The sequence below is a fragment of the Pezoporus flaviventris genome, unplaced genomic scaffold (genome assembly GCF_033815535.1).
Source record: "Pezoporus flaviventris isolate CSIRO_AGI_PZ_B2104156 unplaced genomic scaffold, CSIRO_AGI_Pfla_v1 ptg000015l, whole genome shotgun sequence".
NCBI lineage: Eukaryota > Metazoa > Chordata > Aves > Psittaciformes > Psittacidae > Pezoporus > Pezoporus flaviventris.
This window is the reverse complement of record NW_026892563.1, coordinates 39,665,933-39,692,407: the sequence shown is the minus strand read 5'-3', so window position 1 is coordinate 39,692,407 and position 26,475 is coordinate 39,665,933. Positions and strand designations below refer to the sequence as shown.

Genomic DNA, 26,475 nt, shown 5'->3' with positions numbered 1-26,475 from the left:
TATCATCAGCAACCTTGCTTATGGGGCATTCATCTCCTGCATCCAGATCATTGATAAATATATTGAACAGAACTGGCCCTAAAACTGAACCCCGAGGAACATCACTGGTGACCGGTCACCAGCTAGATACAGCTCCATTCACTACAGCCCTTTGAGCTCTGTCCTTCATCCAGTTCTTCACCCAATGCACCATGGACTAGCTCATCCCACAGCTGGGCAACTTGTGCAGAAGGATACTGAGGGACAGCATCAAAAGCCTTATTAAAGTCCAGGAAAACTCCATTCACCACCTGCCCTTCACCTACTAGGCAGGTGACCTTATTGTACAAGGATACCCAATTAAGCAGAACTCTTCCTTTGTGAACCCATGGTGACTGCCTTGGTGATTACATTGTTCTTTAAATGCCTTTCAATAGTACCTGGTATGGTCTTCTCCATAATTTTACTAGCAACTAAGGTTAGACTCGCAGCACCGTAGTTCCCCAAGTTGTTCTTCTCTCACACCCTTGCCATACATTGGAATAACACTGCCTAGCTCCCAGTCAGCAGGGACATAACCAAAGTGCCAAGACCTTTGGCAGATGATTCAGAGGAGTCCTACAGTAACATCCTTCAGTACTCTGGGGTGAATCCCATTGGGCCTTGTGGACACATGAACATTCAACTGTTGCAGCTGGTCTGTGTATGCTCACCCCAGTTCTCAAAGACATCATGAAGCAGAGTAGTTTTCTCAGCACAGGACTAATGTGGTGCTACATAAATGTCTGGAATGATGAGCAGGATTATATAAAGTCCTGGAAGCCAGGGCTTTCTCACTACTTTGTCCTGAAAGCCAAATACACCAATGCACACACAATGCCATTTAAAGAGTGCAAGAATGGCTGTTTTGCTTCCCTCCTCAAGGTCCAGAGAGTATGTAATGCACAAGGTAGCTGCTGCTTCAATATCCCTGTCTTTATCAGCCAGAACTCACGGAGCCACTGATTGTTACGGAACTCACTTCAAGGGAGCCCCTTTGGAATCTACTGTGCTTGGGAAATCAATCTGATCAAGAGCCTCATCAAGTAAGACCCAGACCTGCAGTTCCCTTGGTTTGGAGTTGAGGGCTGAGCATCCTTCCTGACCCTTCTGCTCTGCACAGGCCAGTTGCTGCCATTTAGCCAGTAACCACACTTTGGTGGCCTGGCTTTCAGTTGAACTTAGGCAAGCTGCCTTGCTGTGAAGTGAAATAAAGAGTCAATCTGTTTAAGAAACACAGAGAACTCATGCATCGCTTACTTTTTAGTGTCCTAAGATAAGCTTCATCTGAATTAAAAAGTGATTCCAATTTGAATCAGAGCCATTAACTGCAGAAAAACATCAGACCGCAGGTCACAAGGGCAGAGACATTGTCAAGATGAACTACAGACACAGTCCAATGAATTTTCATGCTGAAGCCTCTTTGCTTCCCTGGATCACTACAAAAAGACTTAGCAAAAAGAAAGGCTGGGCAGTCAAGCTATGGCAAAATGTTTATCAGGTCCCTTTTTGTGGGTCCTGGTCTCTAACTTCCTCTTTGCCTCTCAAAGAAGAAAATCCCCACAAAAATCCCTGCTCTCCACTAGGAGAGGCTTTGGGGAAGAACCTGTGGCAGGTTCCAGGAGCAGCAAGACCGTGCACTGGTGGGCAGCACAAGTGTTTCAAACTTACTGTGCCCAGAGAAGAGGCACCAGAGCAGATTTTGCAGCCTGGGAGTACTGCATACAAGGAAACCTGAAGTGACTATGTTATCTGAGAATCAAAGCCAGAATGGCATTTCCAAGCACACAAGAGACAAATATTACTGCCTTGTTTGAAGGAAAAGCACACTGCAGAGCCATTAAATAAATAAAACTTACCTAGTTTTTCCCCTTTCCTTTAGAAGAAACAGGACTGAAATTTGTCTCAGTCCTGGAGACTCAGCCAACAACCACACATTCACTCCATCTCTCGTGCACATCCAAAGCATCCCCCTTCCTAGTAGTGCTCAAATCACATCTTCTTGGTGCGCAGCACTTCAGTCTTGACATGTTCACGTTCCTCACTGCCAGCCGCAACCACACAGGTTTAGACTAAAGGTGCATTCCAGTGCAGAATACTGATATTAACTTGGGCTCAATCCCGTCAGCAAGATCCTATCAGCAACATTATGTAAAAGCTGTGTCCCCAGGGACCCATGCTCATTCTGCAGGATGCCACAGGCTCAGTCCTCCTCTCACGTGCTACCTGGTACAACAAAGGGCTGTCACTCACAGGAACCAGAGAGCTGGTGTTTGAGCAGGGGCCAAAGAAAAGGGGGGGGTGTGTGTGTGTGTGTGTGTATGTGTGTGTAAAAAGAAAAGACAGACATTAAGAAGGTGCTAAACAAGGTACAAACCCACCCTGAGGTAACTTGCAGCATATGAACACTGAAATGGCAACAAATACAACTGCTGTCTCTGCTGACTACACCAGGAGTCATGAGCTACATTAAAACAGTGACCACGTCCAGCAGGAACTGAAGCCGCTGTTAAAATGGATCCAAACAAAATTCTTTCTAGAAGCAGAAAGTCATAGGTTGAAGAAATCTGAATTTTCTAAACCTGTTTTGAACTGCTGACCATGGAAACGCACAGGAATTTTTTGCTAGGGGAGGTCAGCCTTAAGTCAAATTCATGTGACAAACTTCAGGCAGCCAAAAGCTGCCCAACAAATGCCTTTACCTGTCAATGCTGGCTAGCACAGCCGTGACTTGTGCTGAGGCTCCTGAAGATACTTTACAAAAGGGAAGAGAGAAACCCAAGCCACTTCCAAGTTTGTCTGTAGTTTCAGGTAAACACAACAGAAACAAAACCAAACCTGCAGCATGTTTCCCAAGCCCCATAGAGATGCTCTCACTCCATGTGTTACTGAGGGTGGCCCTTACCCCGGAACAACTGCACATCAAACTTGACTGTTGGAAAATCAACAACCAATATTTGCACAGCTCTCAGTGTTACATCCTTACTGTTTACAAGTAAGCATTGCTATAGGCACTGGTGCTTTAAAGTTAGTAAGGTGGATGGAAACACAGTGTGTATATAAATACGAAAAGTACCCATATACATACATTTAGGCAAATAAACAGTGATGCTATGAATGATCTCTTCAGGGATGTCAGTGAGATCCGCTTTCTTCTTAAATATATAAATGACGCATCAGACCAGGAGTCAGACTATCAGTTCTCATACAGCTGAGCTGCAGTCGTGGCCTAGAATATGGCTTATATTGTGGGCAGGTCGGTTCGAGGACTGCTTGGAAGAATCTGAAGCAGATGTGTTTGCGATGGACAGCAAAGGCGACATTGCTGAACCATCCGGAGGAAGAGCTGTGGCTATTTCTGGAAACAGAGATGTTAAGTTAAAATTGGATAAGTGCGAGGTGTTGGTCATGTGCATCGGTGGCATATCCGGGAGCAAAGGAAAACTGGGCTGAGCAAAACCAACAGGCCTGGGAGGAGACAAAATGGATCCGAATCGATTGTTTAAACTTCCACTGCTCGGCTTCTCGGTGGTTGGGTTAGGAAACATTTGGTTGGGAAAGTAAGGGATAGAAATGTCATTGGAAAGGGTAGGATGGGCAGGAGAGTAAGGTGGATAGAAGGACGGCAGAGTATTCTGAGGATCAACCGGGATGAGAGCCGGAGTTCGAGTGGCACTGGGCTGAGTGACTGGTGGGATGAAAGAGGCGTTGGCATTTATTGGTGGATTCATGCCGCCCTCCGGAATAAAAGGGAACCCAAAATTCTGAGAAAGAGTATGTTGGTCAGGGGCTGCGTTGTCGTTAGACACTTGAGGGCCATCAGACATAAATCGGACAATGCTGCCTCTTTTTTCTATGGCAGACTGCTGGCGCCCAAGGATCATACTGCTGCTGGTGGACAGGGGAAGGTGCGGAAGACTAGGGTCAAAGACATTCCCATGTCTTTGATTTCCGGATCGATTCCTTTCGGGCTGACGTATTTTAGAACCTCCGTTATCTTGCAGAGGATGCCTCGAGCGCTGAGTCACTGAAGAATTTGGCTGGCGAACAGAAGGTTGCCCTTGCTCGCCGTTCCCATGAGAAACTGCAGGGTGAGGGTGAGTCGGCCTCACAACCCCGTGCATGTTGCTAGAAACAGGTGTATTCATGTGGCTCTTAGTTCCATGACTGTCCGTCATCCTCATGGGATTGGACTTCTGCACAGAGATGTTTGGGCTTGTATTGCGACCCTGAATATCTCCCGAGGACGAGGAAGTTGAAAAAGGAATACTCAAAGAACTGTTCCTTGTGTTAATTGCACCAATAGACATGTCGCAGCTCTCCCTGCTCTGAGCATCACCATCTCTTCGGATGTGTACACTCTCTCGTGCCGGGGGACAGTTGTATTCGATTGTGGAGGAGGCACCACACTGCGTGTTCCTTTGATGTTCTGGGATCGATCTTTGGCTTCCACTAACTTGATCTCCAAGGTGAGGGGCAAGTAAACTCTGCATAAAGGTTTGGTGGCACGTGTTTTCATTTTCCCTTGATGGCAGGGTATTTCCTGTGGGAATACCCTGCACTGGCTGGTAGGGCAATCTTTTCTGCCTCTCTATGGACGGCCCAGTGTTTTGACTGATCCGAAACGCCTGGGACTGCATGCCCCTGAGGGATGACACAGAGTTACCAATTTCACTGTTTCTTGAAGCCTGTACATCAAAGTTGCCTGTTGGTTGTTGGTTTGGTCCAGCTGACTTAAACGTCTGACAATCAGAAAGCCGCTGCACGTCTGAGCCAACTGTATGGTCGACAGGTAAGCGGCCCTGCATATTATGAATCACCAACCCTTTATTCCTAGAAACATCAAGATAGCTCCTCATTTCAAGCTGGTCAGGAACGCGAGGGCCTTGGAGAGATATTCCTATTCTCTGTTCTGAATTTGAGGGTGTCTTCCCAATGAGTGCCTCAGCAGAGTAGCTGGAAACTCTGTTTCTTTCCTGCCTGTGAGGGGTGCATGTCATATCTGACGGTCTGGTTACGATACTTGCCTGGGACACCATTTGCTGCTCTAAGCCCCTTGAAGTCATCAGCCTTTGCATCTGACTGTGTCCTGACACGTGTTCAGAACCTGAACCTTGCGGCCTGCTGCTAACATCCTGTTGCTGTTGATGCATAATATCCTGATTTATATGGCTCTGAGGGTGGTTATGGTGGTTCCTGCTTGTTGCAGGATTTTCACAGTTCTTTTCAGGCTGGGAAGCTCCAAAGTGCTGCTGCATCTGCTGCTGCATCTGCTGGTGGTGAGGATGAGGCTGACCACCTTTTTGCCGTGCCTGGTCACTTCCGTGGTGTTTTTGCTGTAGAGAAAGTTGTGTGGCTTGCGTTCCCTGGATGAGATTTCGCTTCTTTTGCATCTGCACCTCCTGCTGCATTGTTCGCTGTTGGTGGACACCGTGGGGTTGAGAGTGGACTGAGTTTTCCCCATGTGTAACATGATGCTGCAGCTGATACAAGTGGTGCCTTTCCCTTAACTGACCAGCCTGCTGTTGCTTTAAGTATGGGTGATTACTGTGAAGGTGAGATATGCCTTGAGCAGGAGCGTGTTGAATTGGCTGCAAGTGCTGCCCTGCCTGGCCTTGCTGCTCTGAAATTGACGGCTGAGAACTGCACTGAACTTCAGTTTGCCTCAGAGCTGCTGTCACGAAGTTGCTGTTGGGTGGGAACAACCTATTAAGGCCATCAGTATGCCCTTGATTGCTCACTGGTACCACCGAATTGGATGAATTAGGGGGAACCTGACTGACCAGCATCTGTGTCTGATCAGCAATACTCTCTGGTGTTCGGTTCATCAACGCCATCCCTTCAAGCCTTATGGGTGTTGTCTGGCACTGCTTTTGCCTCTTTGCTGTTGAAAGCAGAAGGTCGTCTTGAACAGCCCGCTTGGCAGAGTCTTTGCGACCTTCATGATTTTGCTGCTTTAAGTGTGATTCCTGCAGCTGGGAAGCCTGCATGGTGCTTGCCCTAATAGCATTCAGTTGTTCCTGAGCATATTCACTCATCATAGCGGGTCCTGGAGACTGATTGACATACGTGCTAGATGGAAGGGAGAGGTTCACAGTTGAAGGGACTATTGCTGGCTCTGAAGACTGGGATAAACTTGAGCAGCTCACAAGGGGATGGACAATGCGACTCTGGTGTATTAGATTATTCACGCTTAAACTGGTTAGGCTTGGTGCCTGGGAAGAGGAAATCTGCAGAGAAGTGTTTGATGCTTCCACACCTCCTACAGAGCAGCTTGGATTCTCAACCTGTCTATCAGCATTTGTCTGGACTGTATCTTTAGCACTGAATTTGTTTGGTGCTGCTTCCAATGGCCCAGCATTGTTTTCTTTCACTGGCTGAGGTTTAAAAGGCTGTTGTTCTCTCTCCAAAGGTGCAACCTCAGTTGACTTTGAGATGGCATCCCTCACGTTAACCTGTATTCCTCCGCCACCTTTCTCAAGGTTTTCCTGGTCAAAAATAGCTCTTGCTGCAAGAGCTACAATGTCAGTCTGTTCTGAAAATGTGCAGCTATTACATGTACTGGTTGAAGTGCTGCTAGTGATGTCTTCTCTGGTGGTATCTGGCAGCATAGATGCAACTGAGAAGCCTCGACTGCTGCCAGAGCTAGTTGACATGGGGGAGTCTGCCTGCCTGCTAGCGATAAGGGAAGCACTGACCACTTCCTGATCAGAAATGCAGGAGTGATGCTGGGAGAGAGCATCACCTTCCGTGCTCATTAGCAAGAGTTCCTGCTTGTCAGGCAAATCCACATTTGCTTCTGCTGATTTAGAGTTTTTCACGGGAAAATCAGAATGCTCCCCCTGAATGGCAAACGAAGAGTTTTTTTCCACAGTTGTTCTTTCTTTTGTGAGATCAGACAGCATTTTCGTTAGACCCTGTCCTTCCAGCAAGTCTGCATCTTGCATCACAGCTGAGGAATCCTGCGCAACGCTGCAGGGCTCTGAAACCGTTCCTGCCTTGGAAGGATGACCTGCTGTGCTGCTCTGTGCTGCTGACGGCCCAGCAACCTGGGGCTGTGCTTCAGTAGGCGAGGACGTTAAGGTGCTGGGGGGGTCACAGGGTCTGGAAGACTCCGATGAGGCAGAGCTGGTTGATGGATGGTTCGGAGATCCTTGGGCCTGCTGGTGCAGAGCATCTTTGGCAGCTGGTGGGACCTGGGGCAGCTGCTCTGACACCACGGACTCCAGCAGCGAGGAAGTGGGTGCCTCTGCAGAGCTCAGCTCAGGGGCAGGGCAGGTTTTCGCTGCCTGCTCAGAGTGTGCAGTGTCTTTGGAAGGAGAGTCAGGAGCACTGGCACCACTCGATGCTGCCGTACCACTCGCCTGCGATGTCGTTAAAGCTTCTGCTGCTGCTGGAGCGGTTTCAAGCAGCCCCTCGCCATTTGAATGCTTTGCCACCGTTTCCACAGCGGTACAGTCCACCTTCCCTGCGTCTTTGCAAGGAACTGCTGGGCAGGACACTTTACTGATAACCGCTTGGTGTTTCTTCGTACTTGGCTTTTTGTTTGTCCTTCTGGACTTTGCATTGGCTGGCAAGCCACCAGCCGCTTTTTTGGGGGAAGCATTTATTGAACTGGACACAGTAGTTAATACCGAAACCTCCGCAGGTACTGAAGTTGCCACAGAAGCTGGCAATGACACGCAGTTAACTGTGGCAATCTGGTTACTGACAGTTGTGGGATTGGAAGGATGGTTGAGAGACAAGTGTAAGCAGCTCTGTCCAGCCATTTGTGATATGCTCTGATTGAGGTTAGCTAAAGCACCAAACGTATTGAGGGCAACATTGGTATTTGGATCTTCGCTGGTGGTGGGTTGAATAATTTGCATAGGGGCTTGATTGGAAGCTCCAGATGAAGACATCACAGGCTGCAATGCAAAAAGCTGCCCGTTTAATGAGATAGTTTGAGGATGTTGTTGATTGGACATTGTAACTGAAAACGTTTGCGTAGAGCTAGAAGATGGTAAAGAAGATGGTCTTGGCAATATATGGACAAGGTGTTTCCCTCCGAAAGTCTGTGGAAGTGACACATTTTGGATGGAGCTGCTGGAGTTTGCAATTGCAGTTGGCCCATTCATGGGAACTCTCACAGAAGCAGAGGGCTGAGCAGAGAGGAGGGGAAGAGGATTCTGGTTAGCAGCTTGTATAATCACAATTTGCTGACTAACAGTTTGGCTGGGAACTTCCGCTCTCACAATCGGAGGGCATGGAGTGGGGTTTGGAGGCTGGAGAATGATGACATTCTGGTTAGCCGGTGCTCCTGTAACCGCTGCTGCAACTGGCTGAGCCATCTGAATCACCTGCATAGCTGAATTTAATGGAAGGAGATTTCCTGCAGCCTGAGTTTTAACCTGTGGCTGGCTGATTAATGGCTGCATAGGTAAAGATGGGCACGAGGGCAAGGTAACTACAATCTGTTCAGCTGCCTGGCCATCCCCAGGCAGAGAAGTATTCAAACTGATACTCGCAGTCAAAGGCCTGCTGTGAGCAGAAGGTACAGTACCAGCACCATTAACTGGCTCGTTTAATACTGCAGTCATTATACCAGATGGTGTTTGGCTTAGTGGCTGAACAGTATTTCCTGCTAGCTGCAAAGTTGTCCATGTGGTCTGTGTGTTTCCAGCTGAAGGCATCCGTGTAAGGCTACTCATGTTTTTCAAGTCCGAAGTGCCAACACCTGAAGAGCCTGAAAAAGACCAGCAGTTCTCCAGGGAAACGGCAGGCAGAGTGCTTATTGCCGTCGCAGCCTTAACTCCTTCTGCTGCAGAAGTCACAGGCATCCCAGCACTACTTACTAAGTCTGTACTTTTGAGGACATTTACAGAGGAAGAACTATCTGCAGCAGACAGTCTCACAGATGGCACACCAGCTGTGTCTGTGGTTGAAACGACACAGCTTTCCTGAAGGTCACTCCTAGAATTCTGTGCATCTGAGCAAGCTGCATTCACTTGTTGAACTTTGGAGGCTTCCGTGGAGGCACTGGAAGGAAGGCTGATTCCCTGGAGGACTGTTTTCTTAGTTAATTTAGTGCCCTCCTCATCAGTTTTACCTTTGGGATGGTTTTGATCATTCTGTAGTGCATTACCTGAAGAACACTGGAGTTCCTGTTCTGTTCCAGATCGAGATGCGCTCTGCGAGCCAGCGGTAGCAGTGGTAAGCACGCCTTGCTCATTCTCTGGGGTGGAAAGCTCAAGAACATTCCCTGCTGGAGCTGTCTGAGCAGATGCCACCGGAGAAACTGTAGTTTGTGGCCATGGCTTGTTTTCTGTGGGGTAAATACCAGAAATCGTCACAGGAGTCACTAGGTTGCAAGTTCTCTGGACTGGCACAACATTGGCTGTTTGCTTCTGTAAATTATGACCAACATTAAATGTTATTCCCTGGACAGATGCTCCCTGGTTATTTCCATTGGGTTGACTCCCATTTGAATAGACAATGATGTTCTTTTGAACATGATCGCTGGGAATAACAACCGAGACCTTGGCATTTTTGAGATTCCCCTTCCAGTGGATTGTAGGGTCATCATACAGGCAAATATCATTTGCTTTCAGTAGCTCGATGTATCTCCCGTTCTCCTTTTGCAGTTCATCCAGCTGTTTTCGGAGTTTCTTTATCTCTTCAGCTACAAAACAGTGAGAGCACTCCATTACATCAGCACCAGAGCAAATACTAGGTAACATTACCGCATGACTTGCACAGTAAATGCTATGCAGTATTGAAATAAGTTGTTAATTATGTATGACCTCTTCAAATGGGTAACATAATGAAAATGAAGACTCTTATCCTGATAAGCCTCTTTACTTAAGTGGGAAAGTGAATGAACTTCATACACTATCCCATTGCCAACAGCAAGACATATCAAACTATTTAGTTATTAAACACCATCAGGACAAACTCAGATGAAACTGAACACTCATTAAATTGTTTAATTACTGAAAGATGAGCACATTAATTTAACTTGCTCTCTCCCCTGCTCCTCTGCAAACACTAAAACCATTTGTATATAATTGATAATCTCGTGGTTTTGCAGGACAATTAAGTTTCATTACTTCTAAAAATGATAATCAGAATTAAATACAAAGCACTTACGTTCAGCCACAAACCCTAGCAATGCACTTGGAGACAGCTCACCTAACTAGAAAAATCACCTAGGTTTTTCAAGCCAAATTACACCACCAAGATAAAAATAAACTATCAAGAACTCCATTCTGTGGGTAGAAATAAAACTCACAAACTGCAAATGAGCTCTGACATTATTTCTGTCATACCTCCATCACAATATTTGTATGCATCTGTTCAAGAAGGTTTGAGATGATGCATTTTTATTAAATAGGCTGTTATCATTTACAGCATCTAAAAGGGAAAAAAATGGCTCTATGCATGACAAACTCCACTGTTTTGATGGAAAAAAATCTCACTAAAGTTTGTCAGAAATCATTCTGGTCACTACAGCAGACTAAATCAGGATGGAATCTACTAGATAATGCTGAATCACCTCTAAGCTCTGTAATTACATCACAACACAATTGCTCCATATTCTCTCAGCTATGTACAAGAACACACACTTGGGCATTTTGCTGGCTTCTTGTTTCAGGATATTCTAAACAACTGTGTTTTTCCTGTATGTGCACAACGTCTTGGAATTCCCAAGCGTGTTGATCCAGGCTTTGCTGTTAGTCCGTACGAACAGACACACACTGGAAGCAAGTGATAGAAATTCTAGAGCCTCCAGCAGCATCTGTACTTACCCTGTTCATTGTTCCCTCCGTTTAACAGAAGTTCATCATTCTGTCTTTTCATTTCTGTTATATACTTAAAGGCCTGATCCAGGATCATGTTCTTGCTCTTTGAAAGAAAACATGCAGATAAAATTAGGAGAAAGGTCTGTAGTTGGTAGATCCATTGATACTACTGACCCCAATGCCATGAGCTTTTACAGAATAACATTTTCAGTGCTGGAGCTGACATTTTCCAACACCCAACGGTAGCTACTAAGGCAATGGAACCCAAACAACAAGCATCATTTCTTGCTGAGCAGCCTGAAATTTGTGTTCACAAACAAACATATACATCATGAAATTTCCAGGATATCGCTTTGGAAATATTTTCTTAGGAAAGAAACAAACAAGGAACAATTATCCAGGAAGGTGTATGCATAACTTTGAAAGTAATATACTGAAGAATATGTTAAAAGAAAACATGCCATAACCCCTTCATCATCTTCCCTTTATGAAACTGCTTTGCCTGCAAAACCTCTTGTTCACTTCTTAATTGCTAAAAGGAATTCTATTACAAATAATTTTTAAATACTAGTAAGATTTTGGAGCATATGAATTCGCACAGTTTTGCCTTCACCCTAAGACAAACAGCAAAGTAACTATACTTCCTTGCACAAGGAAACACACAAGCATTTTACAGGAAACTTGTACACACCTCCGAATGGACACTCACCTGCTTAAGTGCTGGAGAGCAGGGAATGAGTTCTCCGATTCTGTTTATCCCAGCATTAATCTTCTTCTTTCGATGTCTCTCCACTAAGCAAAACCAACACATGCTGTGTCATCTGCTTGGGCAAGTCACCACAACAGCAGCCCAACTAGTACCAGTGTAAAGACTCATAAATACGTTATTTCATGGTATACTGGAACCCTCAGTAACTTGAGAGGGGAAAAAAATTCCTCTAAAGTAAACCTCACATACTGAATGAAGAGCTGTAAACATAAGCAGCAATACCTTTAACAGGTGGGGATGTTCTGGACTCCTTTGTGGAAAGGACTTGTTACTACCTCTCAGAAGTCAGGTTTTGATACTGCTTTCAAACTGAGTTTTATAGGACTCAGCCTGAGGGATGCAACTCCTACAACATACAGCCAGTATGTGTACAGAATTTCTGGGATGCCAACATCCAGATGGGTGCCTCAGGGACAGGTTACAGGAATATTTCTAATACAGGGAACCCGTGAAGCTCTCAGGTCAGGTATCTGTCTCTGTTTTTTCACACATTACCGTGTGAATGCTGTGCATTTATTTCCCTTTAGAATTAAATACAACTGAAATTGTTTAATTCTTACTTCACTAGCATTGGTAAGCCAGTGGGATGGTCCTGCTTTCATACTTGGGTGTGCTACTGCAACCCTGTACTATGGAAAACAGCAAACAACCAAGATGCCCTTCTACACAGATATGCAAGGACACAGAAAGTGTTTGGAAGGGTGGGGTTTTAAATGCAGTAAACTCCTTCAGAGGAACCTTCTCCATGCAGGATCTGTTTTAGTAGTTCAAAGCATCAGTGCTTATTTCCAGACCAAACAACAAAGCATAATGTTCCTACCTGCATTATGTGTTTCCCGGTTTTTCTTTCTGTGAAACACAAAGGGAAAGCAGTGATGTGAAACAGAAAGGAAAAGAAATCTGTATACAAACAAATACTTCTCTTATTATTTTATTTACAGGTAAAAATACTAAATATTATATTCTGCTCTGTGAATAAGGATGTAGCAGAAGTCACACTCACAAGGACTGGTCTTAGACATTAGTATTAAATAGTTTCTAATAATAATTCATGGAGACACCCAGTTGCCCTTTGATTCTCACTACCAATACAGAATACAAAAAACCCCACTATTTAGTGGGGTAAGAAAGAGTCCCAAAATCCACGAATACTGAAAAAGTATCTGTAGGACAAATCAATGTTCTCTCCAATCATAAATCAGATCCTACATGGGTACCTAGCACAGGATGAATGCTCTATTTAACCAGGGACTGAAGGATTCCCCTACCAATCAGGTATTAGATCAGTGTGCTACTACAAAAGAACAAAAACCTGGAAACGGTATAATGACCCTGGTCAACCCTCAGAACTGCTTGTCAATACCCAATTGCAAACTCTTAGCTAGAAACTTCACACCTGTGACACGACCACAGAGTACAGAAGTACAACTCACCGGTGTTGCTTCTTGGTAGGTGTCTCATTCTCTGTCATCTCTGGCATGGTTTCGGAGAAGAGAGCCTGAAGAAAATTGGGGAAGGAATTAACAACTGCACTCTTCTGAATTCTCAGCACATGCCGTTTGTTACATCATTTTGCCTTTGACCACAAGGACAGGTCTATACTTTAGTGTATGCACAGGTCCATCACCTTGATGTAGAGCAGTTGGTCATGTGAGTATTAACTCACATGTGAGTACTCATGTTTTGTGAACCTGCCCTGCTGTCTATGATGAACTGGTCTGCATTTCCTCAATTACTTTAAATATCAAACCAATTATGGTCCCAACTACTTTAAGGAAGCAGGAAGGAAAACTATAGAGTGTATGATTGATCTTTGATTAGGAGGAAATAGAGCTGAATTCTCTTCCATCAGCCTTTCTTAGTTGAATATGCGTTCAATTCCCAGCTCTAAATAAAACATGAATGCTTAGCAAAGTACAAGATACAATGAGGACATTTTATTAAATACAAATTTAGAGTGCTGTTAATGTAGCAAATTACAAAATCTACTTACTATTGAATAATGTACACCTTAAAATGGCCAAAAATGACACCCTATGTTGTCAGGTCTGTAAAATTCAGTTAAAGTTATGAAATAAAGTTATACATAACAGCCTCAGCTTGAACACATCAGGAGCCTGTATTTAAACAAACAAAAACAATACAAAAAAAATAAACAAAAGATGAGATTAAGTCAATGATGGTTGAACATGTATCTACCAGAGGAATTCATTTTAGAGAGGAAGTAACATAGAGTATATTGTAGATGACAACAGGAAAACCCCCCAAAATCTGCTTTTTGATAAGGCAGAGCTCCAATAACAAAGTATTTAGTTCCATGTTTCTGCTCTTTCTTTCACCAACCAACCTGTTACTATAACTCTTTCCATGGGCCCTCAGACTGCTTGTGACTTCACCTCTCCCTGGTTCCTCGTAGAAAGCTCATCAGCTTCTTTTAAGGCTTCATATCTTTAGGGGGTTTGTTTGTACTGGAAAGAAGTGGGGGTGGGTTTTAATATAACTTTCAAACCCAAGCAGTTCTTAATGTAAACCGAGCATTACTGAAACTGACATTAAAACCACCCCCAAAACAACATCTTTATGAACCAGAAAGCCAGCCACATATAGACAGGGCTCCCAAAGCACTGAAGCACACACTTTGGAAAGGGCTCTGCACGCACGCTTGCTTGCATGCTTGTGTAAAGTCAACAGAAATAATCTGTATTGTACCAGCACAGAATTTGGGTGCTGTTCTCCAGTGTAAAATGTAGGTGCTCTTGTCCAGTAAAGATTAACTAAAAACAGGGGTGCTCTTGTTCAGTAAAGATTAACTGGGGAGAAGCATCAGGGCTGATGCTGTTTACCACTCTATCCCTTCTTTAAATACTTCCTCTATTCCTGTGAAGGCAACGATAGGGGAATGTTGGCAAACCTTAAAGTAAAGCAAACAGGCGACATCCTGCAAATAGATCCAGCTTGGGGAACTCAAAGTCCTGAAGTTTTCAGGAGCATAATTCAACTCTTCCACCTACACAACAGTGTTCACACCACCATAAAATTAGACACAATCCTCCCTGAGATGAGTTACTGCATTACACCACTCCTCTGGGTGTTACACACAGCTGATCTGAAACAATCACCACAGACTTCCCCAGCCCATCAATGGCAGTGCATCATCTTCTATTTGTATTTCGCCACAGGTTTGCTTCCTCCATTCTCACTGACCATGCTCTGACAGAGTTAACATTGTTTTACTGTGAAAGAAAGTAGTGGTGTAACATCAGCGCTTTCATCCACTCATTCGCTCTCTTTTAAATTACCTTGTGTTACTTTATCTTAAAACCAAGATTTCTTCTCCTTTAAATCCATTTAGCTTAATTCACTGGTTTATTTCTGTTTATCCACCGTAAGACTATTGCAGTTGGGACCTTAGGTCCTCCAAGTTGGTGAAAATTCACACCTCTGAAAGCCAGGAAAGCCAGTTTCCCACCCAAGGCATCTGTAACTGATCCCTCCTGTGCATAACTGGCGATGGTCAGTAGTACTTACTTATTCTAGCTGCATTCATTGCATCAGGTGATGATGGAGGGTTTAGCTGGCAGAGTTTAGCAGGTGTGCAATTCTGATTACTTCAAAAGTAAATCTGATTAAAGCCCAGCCATCTTTCATACTGTTGGCAACCAGAGATGTTCACACATACACTGCGAGACTGTGGTCAGCACACCTCATTGCAGTTGTGTCAAAGCAGCCCAGCAGAATCTATATCCATTAAAGCTACCAGCAAAGACATGAGAAGCAGAGCAGCTACCCACTAATGCTACACTCTTGTATATCCATCACTAAGATGATACCTTATGTATCAGACAGAACAGCTATTCAAGGGGGCAAAGGGGGCCATTTAATTTAGTGTACACAGCACTGTTTCTGTTTAGTGAGGTAAGGATGTGCACACAGAGTATGTGAATATGGTTCTGGTACAACATGAGCTCACTAACATTACACTCAGAAAAAGGAACGTGCTGGATTGCATTGTGTGGCAGTCATGTACCCTGTTTCTTTACTTGTCTGCACCATCTGTACGGACAGAGTTGATGTATCTGTTACAGGCCATTACTAGACCATGCCAAGTATACTGGAAATCAGAGCAAAGAGATGGAAGAGGTCTAAGTTTTGGTAAACTTAGCATTTTTTAAGGACTAACGTATTCACCAAGCAACCACGCTTTTATAATCTTGCAAATTTATACAACTTCAGAACCAAAGGACCATTTCTGTATTACATTGTATTTAATAGAACATGAATTTAGATGGCCAGCTACCATGCAAGTCTACAGAGAATGCACAACTGTGTGAAGGTAAAGGGTATAAAAAAGCACCCACCCACAAATACCCTCCCCAAAACAGACACAGCTGTCCTGGCTCCATGTGCTCTCTGAACACACAGTCCAGATCACATCCACAACCACATCCTCCCTGTGCCCCAAGTCAGAGCACCCATTTCTCCCTAACAACACAGTCTCCCCATACTCCAGTATTCAAGCTGCTTCTGCCAAGGGTCCATATCCAGTCAGCAAAATTCTTATTCCTAATAGGGGCATCTCTATCTCTCAAAGTTATGATCTATGCAATTTTCCATTGCATTCCGTTATTTCTTCCCCCTGAGCAGAACCCTGAAATGATTCAGCAGTACACTGTACGTAGTATTTAGGAAGATCAGCAAGGCCTTAGTGGTAACTTGTGCTGAAATTTATTAACACAGCTTCCAACCGTTTTTGATCCTAGGAAATGGATTTTTATTACGGGTCAAAGAACCCTGATTTCTTTCTTCCTCCCTTGCCCTTCTTTCAAATTGTCAATGAGCTGCTTCTGAGTGATGCCATTCCCTGCACATCTTAAGCCAGATGCCACCACATGCCGAGGGTGTAAGCCTCACAAACATAAACAACTGTAAATGTGTGTTTGATATGCTTCAGTTCCACTGGGATCTACAGCCCATTTCACATAGAAGACAGGGCACAGGAATGCAATGAACACTATTCTAACTTCATTTCAATGTGGAATTAATTTAAGTCAAATTTATCATAGTCTACCATTCAACCAATGTTTCCCCTAAAGTTTCAAAACAGGTTTGTGTGACTGATAAGAAAAAATCAAGGCTGTATATGTTATCTCATTAACCCAGCGTATTTCAAGTGCTGATTTTCTAACTGAAAAGAGGTGGTTAAGTTTGTTAAACGGCACTTGTATACAACTCTGGGGTTTCTACTGAGAGACTGTACCCTAAGAAACATGGTGAACTGAAGCGTTTTTCCTATTCTTATTCTCTAAGGACAAAGCTCTGACTGGGTGGAGATTTCTGTGGGCTCACAAATAATGTTTATACTGTCTCCATTTCTTCCTCTTAGCTGTTGCATCACTAGTGCACTGACAATGGGTTTACCTTTACTTCTTCATGGAGAGATTCCTTCACTGATTCTCTAAAGCAGAAGGTATGTATTTGCTTTATAAACTCAAGGGCAAATGCATTTTAAGTTCACTCACATTAATACTCTCACTTGACTCAGCCGAGTGTCTTTTGCAGAGAGAACGTAGCAAATTCCAAATTCTTTAGCCAGATGAACCAGAAGCAACACAACATTCATATTTATTTAGTACCAAGGCTCCCTCAAGCTTTATATTGTCTGTAGCTCTTCCAATGTCAAACTGAAATACCAGTTTATATGCAGTGTCATCCCCAGAAATGAAAAGAGTTTTTGCGTTCTGGAGATTTAACATAATCCAATATCCTCTATAGTTCTGAAAAAGTAGGGTAGAAAACTCAAAACCAAACTGGTTTGAAGAGTCTTCTTGTCTACCACCCATCTTTGCAGGTATTACTCAGCAACTTAGTTCATGAAATCTGCTCTTCAAAACATAAACAACAAATAACAGATGGGGAAAAAAAAAAAAAATCAGTGCTCTTAGAATTTACTTCCTTTGTTTGCACGATCTAAACTCAAATACATTGGTTTGGGTTTTCTTTTTTTCTTGCTCACTTAAAGCAATGAAGTTTCAGTAAGGCTATTGTATAAGAACATAGAAGAGTTTGGGCTGGAAGGGACCTTAAAGCTTATCCAGTTCCAACCCCTGCCACGGGCAGGGCCACCTTCCACTAGACCAGGTTGCTCGAAGCCCTGTCCAACCTGGCCTTGAACACTGCCAGGGATGGGGCAGCCACAGCTTCTCTGGGCACCCTGTGCCAGCGCCTCAGCAACCTCACAGTAAAGAACTTCTTCCTTATATCCAACCTGAACTTCCCCTGTTTCAGTTTGAGCCCATCACCCCTTGTCCTATCACTACAGTCCCTGATGAAGAGTCCCTCTCCAGCATCCTTGTAGCCCCCTTCAGACACTGGAAGCTGCTCTGAGGTCTCTACGCAGCTTCTCTTCTCCAGGCTGAACAGCCTCAGTTTTCTCAGCCTGCTGTGTAAGATCTTGAGGAGGTATCAAGTGATTCTTCAATAGCTACACTAGACACATAGGCACACACTAAACTGGCTTGCTGCTCTCTCCTGAGGACCCTAACTAACAAGCAGTGCAAAATATCCTAGAACTGAAATGTGCAGGCCATCCAGAGAATTCATATGTCAGGGGGTTTAATTCATCTTTTTAGCTCTAAGTCGTTAAGTTACAAAGGATAACACAGTCAAGTTCTTGAATATCTTACAGGCTTGGGGTCTGAGAAATATGACACAAACTTAAGAACTTGCCAAGGATTCGTGGTACAGGAAGTAATATTGTATGGGTCTTCACTACAAAGCCCATTTACAACACACAGAAGAGATCCATCCTGAGATCTGGTTACAAACACAGACCTTCCAGGGTAAAGGATTTTCCTAGGAATCTTTCTGGGACTAAAGGCAAAAACGGCTGAGGTAGAAGGTACCATAAAAGAATATTTCAGTTTTAATGTATACGGTGATCAAACGTACCCCACAACCCCACTGTTCAGACACATAATTTCCAAGCATGTGGACTTTACAAGAATTAGTGAAACTTCCCATCAACTTCCAGAACTGTGGAAACTGGCAACAATATGAAAACACTTCCAAAGCACTCGTTCAGACGGCGTATTGCCACGTCCTTCAGAGAAGGCCAGCAGATGATTCCAGCAGTGGTACTTTCATCGTTACGAGCGGTAATGAAATTTAAGCACATGCTCTGCCCCCAAACTCAACAAAATCAAGCAAAACCCCCAGAAATCTGCAATGTACATTTCATTCCAGGCTCCTCTCCAAGGGTTTTAGTGGACACAAGGGGGCTCAGTTCTCCTTCACAATCTCAATGCTATTTCACACTTCTGCTCTTCAGAGTTTTTTCTCCATAAAACGGACCCACTGGGCAATTGCTTCGGTTCCAGGAATAAAGGACTCGTGATCTGGATGTTTGACAGTTTTGAATAACACTGGCAGGGATAAAGCTGCAAACTATTTCAATTAGGTTTAACAGAGAGGTCCAAACTAAAGATACCTGAGCTGAGCTGCCCAGGGAAAGTGGGCACGGTTTCTTAACTCTCCCAAAGAGGAAATTTAACAGCAAGATCAATGTATGTTAGACACCAGAAAATGGAACCATTAGGAACCATATCCATAGGAAACCTGGATTCATTAATTCCACCACTTTCAGAACTACTTATTCAGCTTAGGAGCACTAATGTACATGAGCCATCCAGGAGTAAATAAGTAGCTCTGAAAGCACTAGATAAGCAATAAGACTATTAGAGAAATTTAGAACTGACAATGGAGCAGAAACTAAAGCCAGACTTCCAAGTTACTACTTTGCAGAGGTCTGAAAAGGATGAATAAAGGGAAGGGACAGACTGATACCATGATCCTGCAAGTTTTACTTCATTAGAAAACCATTCCATAACATTAAAATGCCTTTACCTCCCTCTTTTTTTTTTCTGTAACTGTCTGCAATCACCTCCTTATTGCCACCTGACAGTGACTTTGCAAGAGTATCTTAAAGTGAAGCTCGAAATGGGAGATCTCCATTGTGTTGCTTTGCAAGGGACAGCTTAGACAGTTAATGTTTCCAAGCTAAGAAACACAGGGTCTTCCCATCCCACCCAGAGTAAACCAGAAAACCACAGATAAAGTGAGTGAGATGGACCGGAAAGCCTCTTGAGACAATTAAAGGTGGGACTCTCTATAGCTGCCAACCACAGCAAGTATAAAACATGACCTCGACAGATACCACTGCTTCACATAAAGGCAATACTTAATACTCCAAAGGATCAGCTGAGACTGAGCACCACTTCTGCTCACAGACTTCAACAAAATCAAACCCAAGAAGCCCTCAAATTCCCCCCACTTTCATTTAAATGGACACAGACAGCAGCTAAGTGCCTGACAGCTGCCTCCAACAGAAGCTTTGTACTTGAGCCATGGAGACCAAGATAGAAGAATGGATGTGCAGGTGTTACGGGCACCACTGGTTAGAAGTACAAAGGCAGAGCTGCATCCCACAGCTAACTAACATTGCAGAGCAAGGAAACCACAACTCAGAAGTACAGAGCACACGCAAGCTGACAGAATACACTGTATTTACACTATATTTGGTAAGTACTACATCAAATAGATATTATTATCCTTTTTTTTTTTAGTTTGTATACAAATGGTAAGTGCTGCAGTTGCAACTAAAGACAGCGATAACAGACCAACGGGCACGTAGGCCAGATGTGACTACAGCACTATAAATACTGTCAGCTTTTAGTTTTATGCACTCTTCTGAGAGTTTCTTAGGTTGTGAAGTATGTTATGGTGTTACAGAATCATAGAAAGTCTGAGGATGGAAGAAGCCTCTGCAGGTCCTCCTTCCCCTGCCTCAAGCTGGGCCACCTAGAGCCAGTTGCCCAAGACCATATCCAGGCAGCTTTTGAATATCTCCAAAGATGGAGACTCCACAACCTCCCTGCACAATCGGCTCTAGTGCTTGGCACTCTCACAGTAAGAAAGTGTTTCTTGAAGAGCAGATGGAGCCTCCTGCATCCCATTTTGTTGCCCGTCGCTTCTGGTCCTGTCAGTGGGCACCACTAGAAAGAGCCTGGCTCCCTCCTCCTTGCACCATCCCTTCTGGTGCTTATACACACTGATGAGATTCCACCCTGAGCCTTCTCTTCTACATGCTGAACAGTCCCAGCTCCCTCAGGCTCTCCTAGGGTGAGATAAGGTCTAGTATCTTAATTAGTCATCTTCATGGCTCTTCATTGGACTCTCTCCAGTATGTCCATGTCTCTCTCATACTGGAGATCCCAGAACTGACTACAGGCCTCACCAGTGCTGAGGACAGTAGAAGAATCACCTCCCTTAACCTGCTGGCAATACTTTGTCTAATTTGTTCCAAGACAGCACTCACCACGTCTGCCTCAAGGGCACATTGTTGGTTCACGTTCGACTTGGTGTCCACTGGGACCCTCAGGTCCTTTCCTGCAAAGCTGCTTTTCAGCTGGGTGGCCCCCAGGATATATTGGTGCATTAAATTGTTCCTCCCCAGGCAGGGGACTTTACCCTTGCCCTTGTGGAACTTCATGAGGTTTCTGTCAGCTCATTTCTCCAGCTTGCTGAGGCCCCCCCTTGGGCAGCAGCACGTTGCTCTGGCATATGAGCCACTCCTCCAAGGTTTGCTGTCATCAGCAAATATGCTGAGGGCATACTCTGCCCCATCACCCAGATCAGTAATGAAGACACTAAAGAGGACCAGACCCAGTACTGACCCCTGTGGTACACCACTGGTTACTGACCTCCAACTAGACTTTGTGCCAGTGGTCACCACCCTCTGTGCCTGGCCATTCAACCTGTTCTCAGTCTAACTCTCCTTATGTTGAGATGCAAGCTACAGGCTTCTGAAAGGCAACGAACAGTTGCACTGCAAAAATGATTTCTTTTTGCTTGTATTATTTTATCAAATCTCAATGCTAACAGAGTCAATGAGTTATACTGCAACATATGTGAAACAAGCTACCTAACTTTCTTTAGTTAACAAACTGCCCTCACAGCAGCAATAAGAAACTCAGTAAGAGGGTTACTCTTCCCTACTGTCCTACCCACTCCAAAGTCATGCAAAATTAAGCTCTCCCCCACTTCACCAGCACTTGCACAGGAAGACAGATGAGAACATTATTTCAGCTTGAAGTTGACTGCAGAAGTATTACAAAGGATCCTCCACTGACAAATACACTGAAGATGCTTATGTTGGTACAAGGTTGCTTCTTGCAGCAGCAGCACTGGCTTAATGTCTGTGTAACTATGACTCAAGATGATGCCAAAACTAGAGAAACTTCTTCAATAAAGTCTCAGAATTTACAAGCAAGACACTTCCATAGAAGAATCAAGCATTTAAACTGCAGATACATCATATTTAAACAGCATCTCTGAATATTACGGATCCTCCAGCAGTGAAAAATGCAATGGTGTTCCTTTTCTTGTTGCTGATTTGGAGTTGCTCAGTGTTGGGCTAGCACCATTTCATTGCTGTATTAAGTGGCAAGAAGAGCTTTAGTACGAAGCAGCAAAAGGTGATTTCCAGCCCATCCAAGATTTGTATTCAGTTTCTACCTAACAACTTCACTGATGCATGAAGGCAGAGTCCAACTTCAAAGGTTGAAGGCTGGCATGAATTAAGTGTCCCTTAAGCCAACCAGTCAGTCCAGAGTGCAGATGCAGGCAGACACCCCAAAGAGATGTTCTTTTCACTTTAAACTTCAGTTACTTGAAGAAGAAACCAAACTTCTCACGGTTAAGCTCTCCTCTTCCCATATACACTGCTTTTAACAGTGTCAGCAGCCTAAAGAGCAATGGTTTTGGTAATTTTCTCATGATGCTGCCCACCACACCAATGACATTCAGATCACAAGACCTGTATTTAGGCCTAGAAGTTAATACATCCATACTCTGCTCATTCCCGCCTCTCTAGAGATGGACCACAAAGAACTCATTTTGCTGTCAGAGTACATGACTGAGATGTGCTTTTAGAGGACACTGATCTCATTTCATGTTCTTCCACTTTGATCACTTAACCTGACAGAAGCTCAGGTAACTGGGTGAGAAAGACACTTGTTAACAGGAAGCATGAAATGTTTTTAACAGGCTGCTACTTCCTTCTTAGGTGAATCACAATGGCACACAGTGTGGCTGATGTAAAAGACTGCTATCATATGTCATGGTTGCAAAAGTAACTCATTCATTCACCTTAAAAGCCTGATGCCATAGCTTTTCATACAAGACACAAATGTAGTTTACACACAATTTGTCAATCCTCTGCAAACAGCAGAATCACTCAGAGCATGACAATAGTGCTACACTTGTAAGGTCAAACCAGAGTACACTTTGGATACATCATGTGCACATAGGAAAGCTGGAATTGTATTTTAACCTGCATGTTAACCAGTAAGTAACCAGTCAGCATTATAGAAACTCGAGACTACACAACAGCAAGGAATTGTAACCTTTACACGTTTTACTACAATCTGAAACAAAGAAAGCCCTACAGGTCAACCATTCTATCTGAGATGTCACTCGATTTTCCAGAACACACACATACAACTCACATTATGATTGACACCCTTCAGAATAGTAAATGCATTCCTGAGGGACTTAACTTGAATAAAGGAGTCACAAACGTGACTGAGATGACAAATGCTAGCACAGGAACTAAGTTGTAAGGTGACTGGCAATACTACGGGTGAGCAATCAGTCCAGAGATAAGTATAACACTTCCTCAGAAGCCTGAGGACTATCCTTGGACCCATTATGAAACGGTTAGGAACACTAAAGCTGTCAGATGCTATGCACACACACGTTTTACACATCCATTTTCATTTAATCTCCTGGTTTGTACCCACAGGTAGGCACACATCTCCACTGGTGTTTTATAATCAGGGACAACATTCAGAACTGTCTCAGCTGAAACACTGCTGTGGTACTTACTCCCTATCCTTCAAAGTGGCACAGACTTCACAATACTTTTACCAAGTTCTTCCAGTGCAAATAGCTATGGTACATTGAGAATCCCTCCATACCAAATGCTATGCTACTTATCCCTCCCCTCAGGCACATGTCATTTACAAAGTTGTTTTTAAGACCATTTTGCATCTAAACACTTATTACAAAACCCCAAACACCACTGCACAACAAGTAAACAATAAAATGGTTCTGGTCAAATCCAGCATGTCCCAGCCTTTGACTTCCTTACATGTTTCTTCCTTTCCTTCTTTCTTTCTTCCTTTCTTTCCTTTTTTTCCTTCTTCCACCCTGTACAGTACTCAGCTTCAACCACAGTCTCTATTAATTCACATCCAAGCTGGATGTGATTGGTTACAGTGTCACATACGTTATACCAACACACTTAGCAAATTAAAAAACATGCTTGGATGTTTGGGATTCACTACTCCCAATCTCTTTGTTGCCTAATTTGTTATACTTCAATATTTCAAAGCCAGAGGTATTCTTATGATTTCAACATCCACAGGGGGAAAAACACCCATCACCACCAGCACAACCACCCAAGTAGCTCTTTAATTCTACCCTTTAAAAAATTTGGAAGCGCCCAAGAAAAACCAAGGTGAAAATCAGCTGGAGTAGCTCAGTCAGTGGTGTCAGCAGGACACGTTCACTGAACTTTCACCTTCCTGTTCATAGGATGTCTTTGGAATTTCAGACTACAACTAAACTTCAGCTACAAACAAAAGTGTGCAATGCACACAGCAGGCACATGCCACTCAAGCAACACAGCACCACTTGAGTGGCAGTCACTTCAGTCTGTCCCCAGTCAGCTCCTGGGGACACTGCTTGGGAAACCAAGAATCAAAGCAGCAAAGCCACTATCAAGCACTTACATCCTGATTATCTCTTTGCAGCTGTTGCACTCCTCCAGGATCCACCACGATTTTGCATCTACTCCATTAAAATCCTCCCATGTATCCATAATCTAAGGAAATAAGTAAGTTTCTGAGGGAATAAGTATCCAAATCTTTCAAAGTTAGCCATGTTCTCCTACTGTTTCACATAACCAATACGTTATTATTAATACACGCATCTTCAAATCACACTCACAACATGAGAATCTTCTAAGCTTATTTCCCATTCAATGACAAATGTATTTTCAGTTGTCAAACCTATTTCACCTCAAAATGTGCCTCTGGATTATTATTATGGCACTAGTTGAGAGTCAAAACCAAAAATTCTAAATCCTTATTATAATGACTATTTCCTCATGGGAAGTTTTTTCCTTCCTATTTGTCTGATTACTGCACACGACTAATGAGTGACAAATAACACAGCAGGATGCAAAAGCGCTATGTAACATAATCATGTAAGACTGTCCCAATGCACTGTATATGAAAAAGCAAGGATAACATCACACTTCCAAATCAAGCTATTAGATCACCATGACTCCTGAATGCCCAACTGTGCAACCATTAAGTTATCTTTGCTAAAATGATTTAATAATCACATATCTGGGTGGAGGCTAATAGAAGGCCAAGCTATTATGTGAAAAGCAGAAATAAAGATGTGTGATTTTCTATGTATCTATGGCCAATGACTCAACACATCACTATTCTCTTCTTCTTCACCTTATTTTCACCTTTTCTCTACAAGCTTCCCTGGACAAAGGGCATAGTAACAGAGGGCTGTATTCAGCCATGTGTTTGCTGATGGACTTGGTTCACCTGGGCTGTCTGTCACAAGAAGCTGGATTCCAGGTGCCTTGCCCTTAGCATGCACAAGAAATGGGATCTTCTGCATTTGACAGATGTTGATTTCCATAAAACCAAAGACTTCAATCTCTAATACCTCTGCTGCTGACAAATTTGATTGAAATAGGCCACAGAAATCAAATCTCTAGGTGGAGAAGGGACAGAGCTCATCCACAAGCCTTCTTTCCTTAGGAGACCAAGCTGCAAACACACCCAAAAGGAAGAGTTAGTTTGGAAGGACAGAGCTCTGCATAAAACCGCTGGACTTTCACCCTGCACTCAGAAGCTGACTAACCTCCAGGACGAGCTGTCACCCAACAACAGCACGCAGAGGTGATGTGCAGCACGTTCTGTATCCTGGCCTACGCTGACAAGATGTTGCGGTCGGGAAGCAGCGCCCACGTTTTGCTGTCTCCGACGTGAACTTTCTGACTGAACCGCGACTCCTGGTCACTTGTGTGTGATCACAACATTTCAAACCCACAAGCACTCCGCCCTGCAATCCCTCCATCGTTACTTTCCCCGATGACACACACCAGCACTTCCAGACCTTATTTCTCCACGCGGGGCCAACCCTCACGACGCAAACAACAAAACTTCTCCGGAGCAAACCCCGGCCGTCACCGGCACCAGCACGGCGGTGCCGGCGGGCGCACCCGAGGAGCAGCCGCCTTCCCGCCGGGGGCTCCGCAGCCCCTACCGAGGCCCCCGCGGGCTGGCCGGGCGCAGCGGGGCACACTGGGCAAAACAAAGGGACCACCGGGGAGGCCCGGGGCGACAAGGGCGGGGAGCGACCCCCGGCCCGACCGGCGGGCGAGGAGGCCCGAGCCGGCTCCCAGAGGAGTGCGTGAGGGCCCGCGGCCCTCGGTCGCCACGGCGACAAGGCCAAAATCCCGCGCGGGGTGGAGGCGCCCCTTTGCCAACCTCCTCCACACGGCAACCGGGGCGAGGAGGGGCGGGCGGCAGCCACCGGCAGCCCCGGCCCGCTCCCTCTCAGCCCCGGCCCCGCTGCCGCGCCCGCTCCTCCTCCTCGTCCTCCTCCCCCGTCCCGCTCACCAGGCTCCGCTCCGACCGCAGGCAGCGGGCTCACCCCGGCACTCACAGCGGGGCTGGGCGGGCTGAGCAGCGGCGACCCCACGGCGGGGACCATCCTCCGCTCCTGCCGCTGCCTCCGCGCCAGTCCCCCTCCGCGCAG

The 26,475-nt window shown here is 44.6% G+C and overlaps 1 protein-coding gene across 4 annotated transcripts; it reads right to left on the bottom strand.

Moving 5' to 3' along the window:
• Positions 1-2,843: 2,843 nt before the first annotated feature.
• Positions 2,844-26,475, bottom strand: USF3 (upstream transcription factor family member 3). 4 transcript variants are annotated; one of them, XM_061454208.1, is made up of 6 exons: positions 26,383-26,475; positions 13,002-13,066; positions 12,389-12,417; positions 11,509-11,591; positions 10,806-10,902; positions 2,844-9,679 (listed from the first exon to the last, which is right to left on the bottom strand). In XM_061454208.1, exons 1-6 carry the CDS (start codon positions 26,428-26,430, stop codon positions 3,222-3,224), a joined length of 6,780 nt encoding a protein of 2,259 aa, XP_061310192.1. In that variant the 5' UTR covers positions 26,431-26,475; the 3' UTR covers positions 2,844-3,221. The 4 variants fall into 4 exon arrangements, with proteins under 4 accessions (XP_061310192.1, XP_061310193.1, XP_061310194.1 ...); XM_061454209.1 differs by having other exon boundaries at positions 26,337-26,467; XM_061454210.1 differs by lacking the exon at positions 26,383-26,475 and adding an exon at positions 24,420-25,421.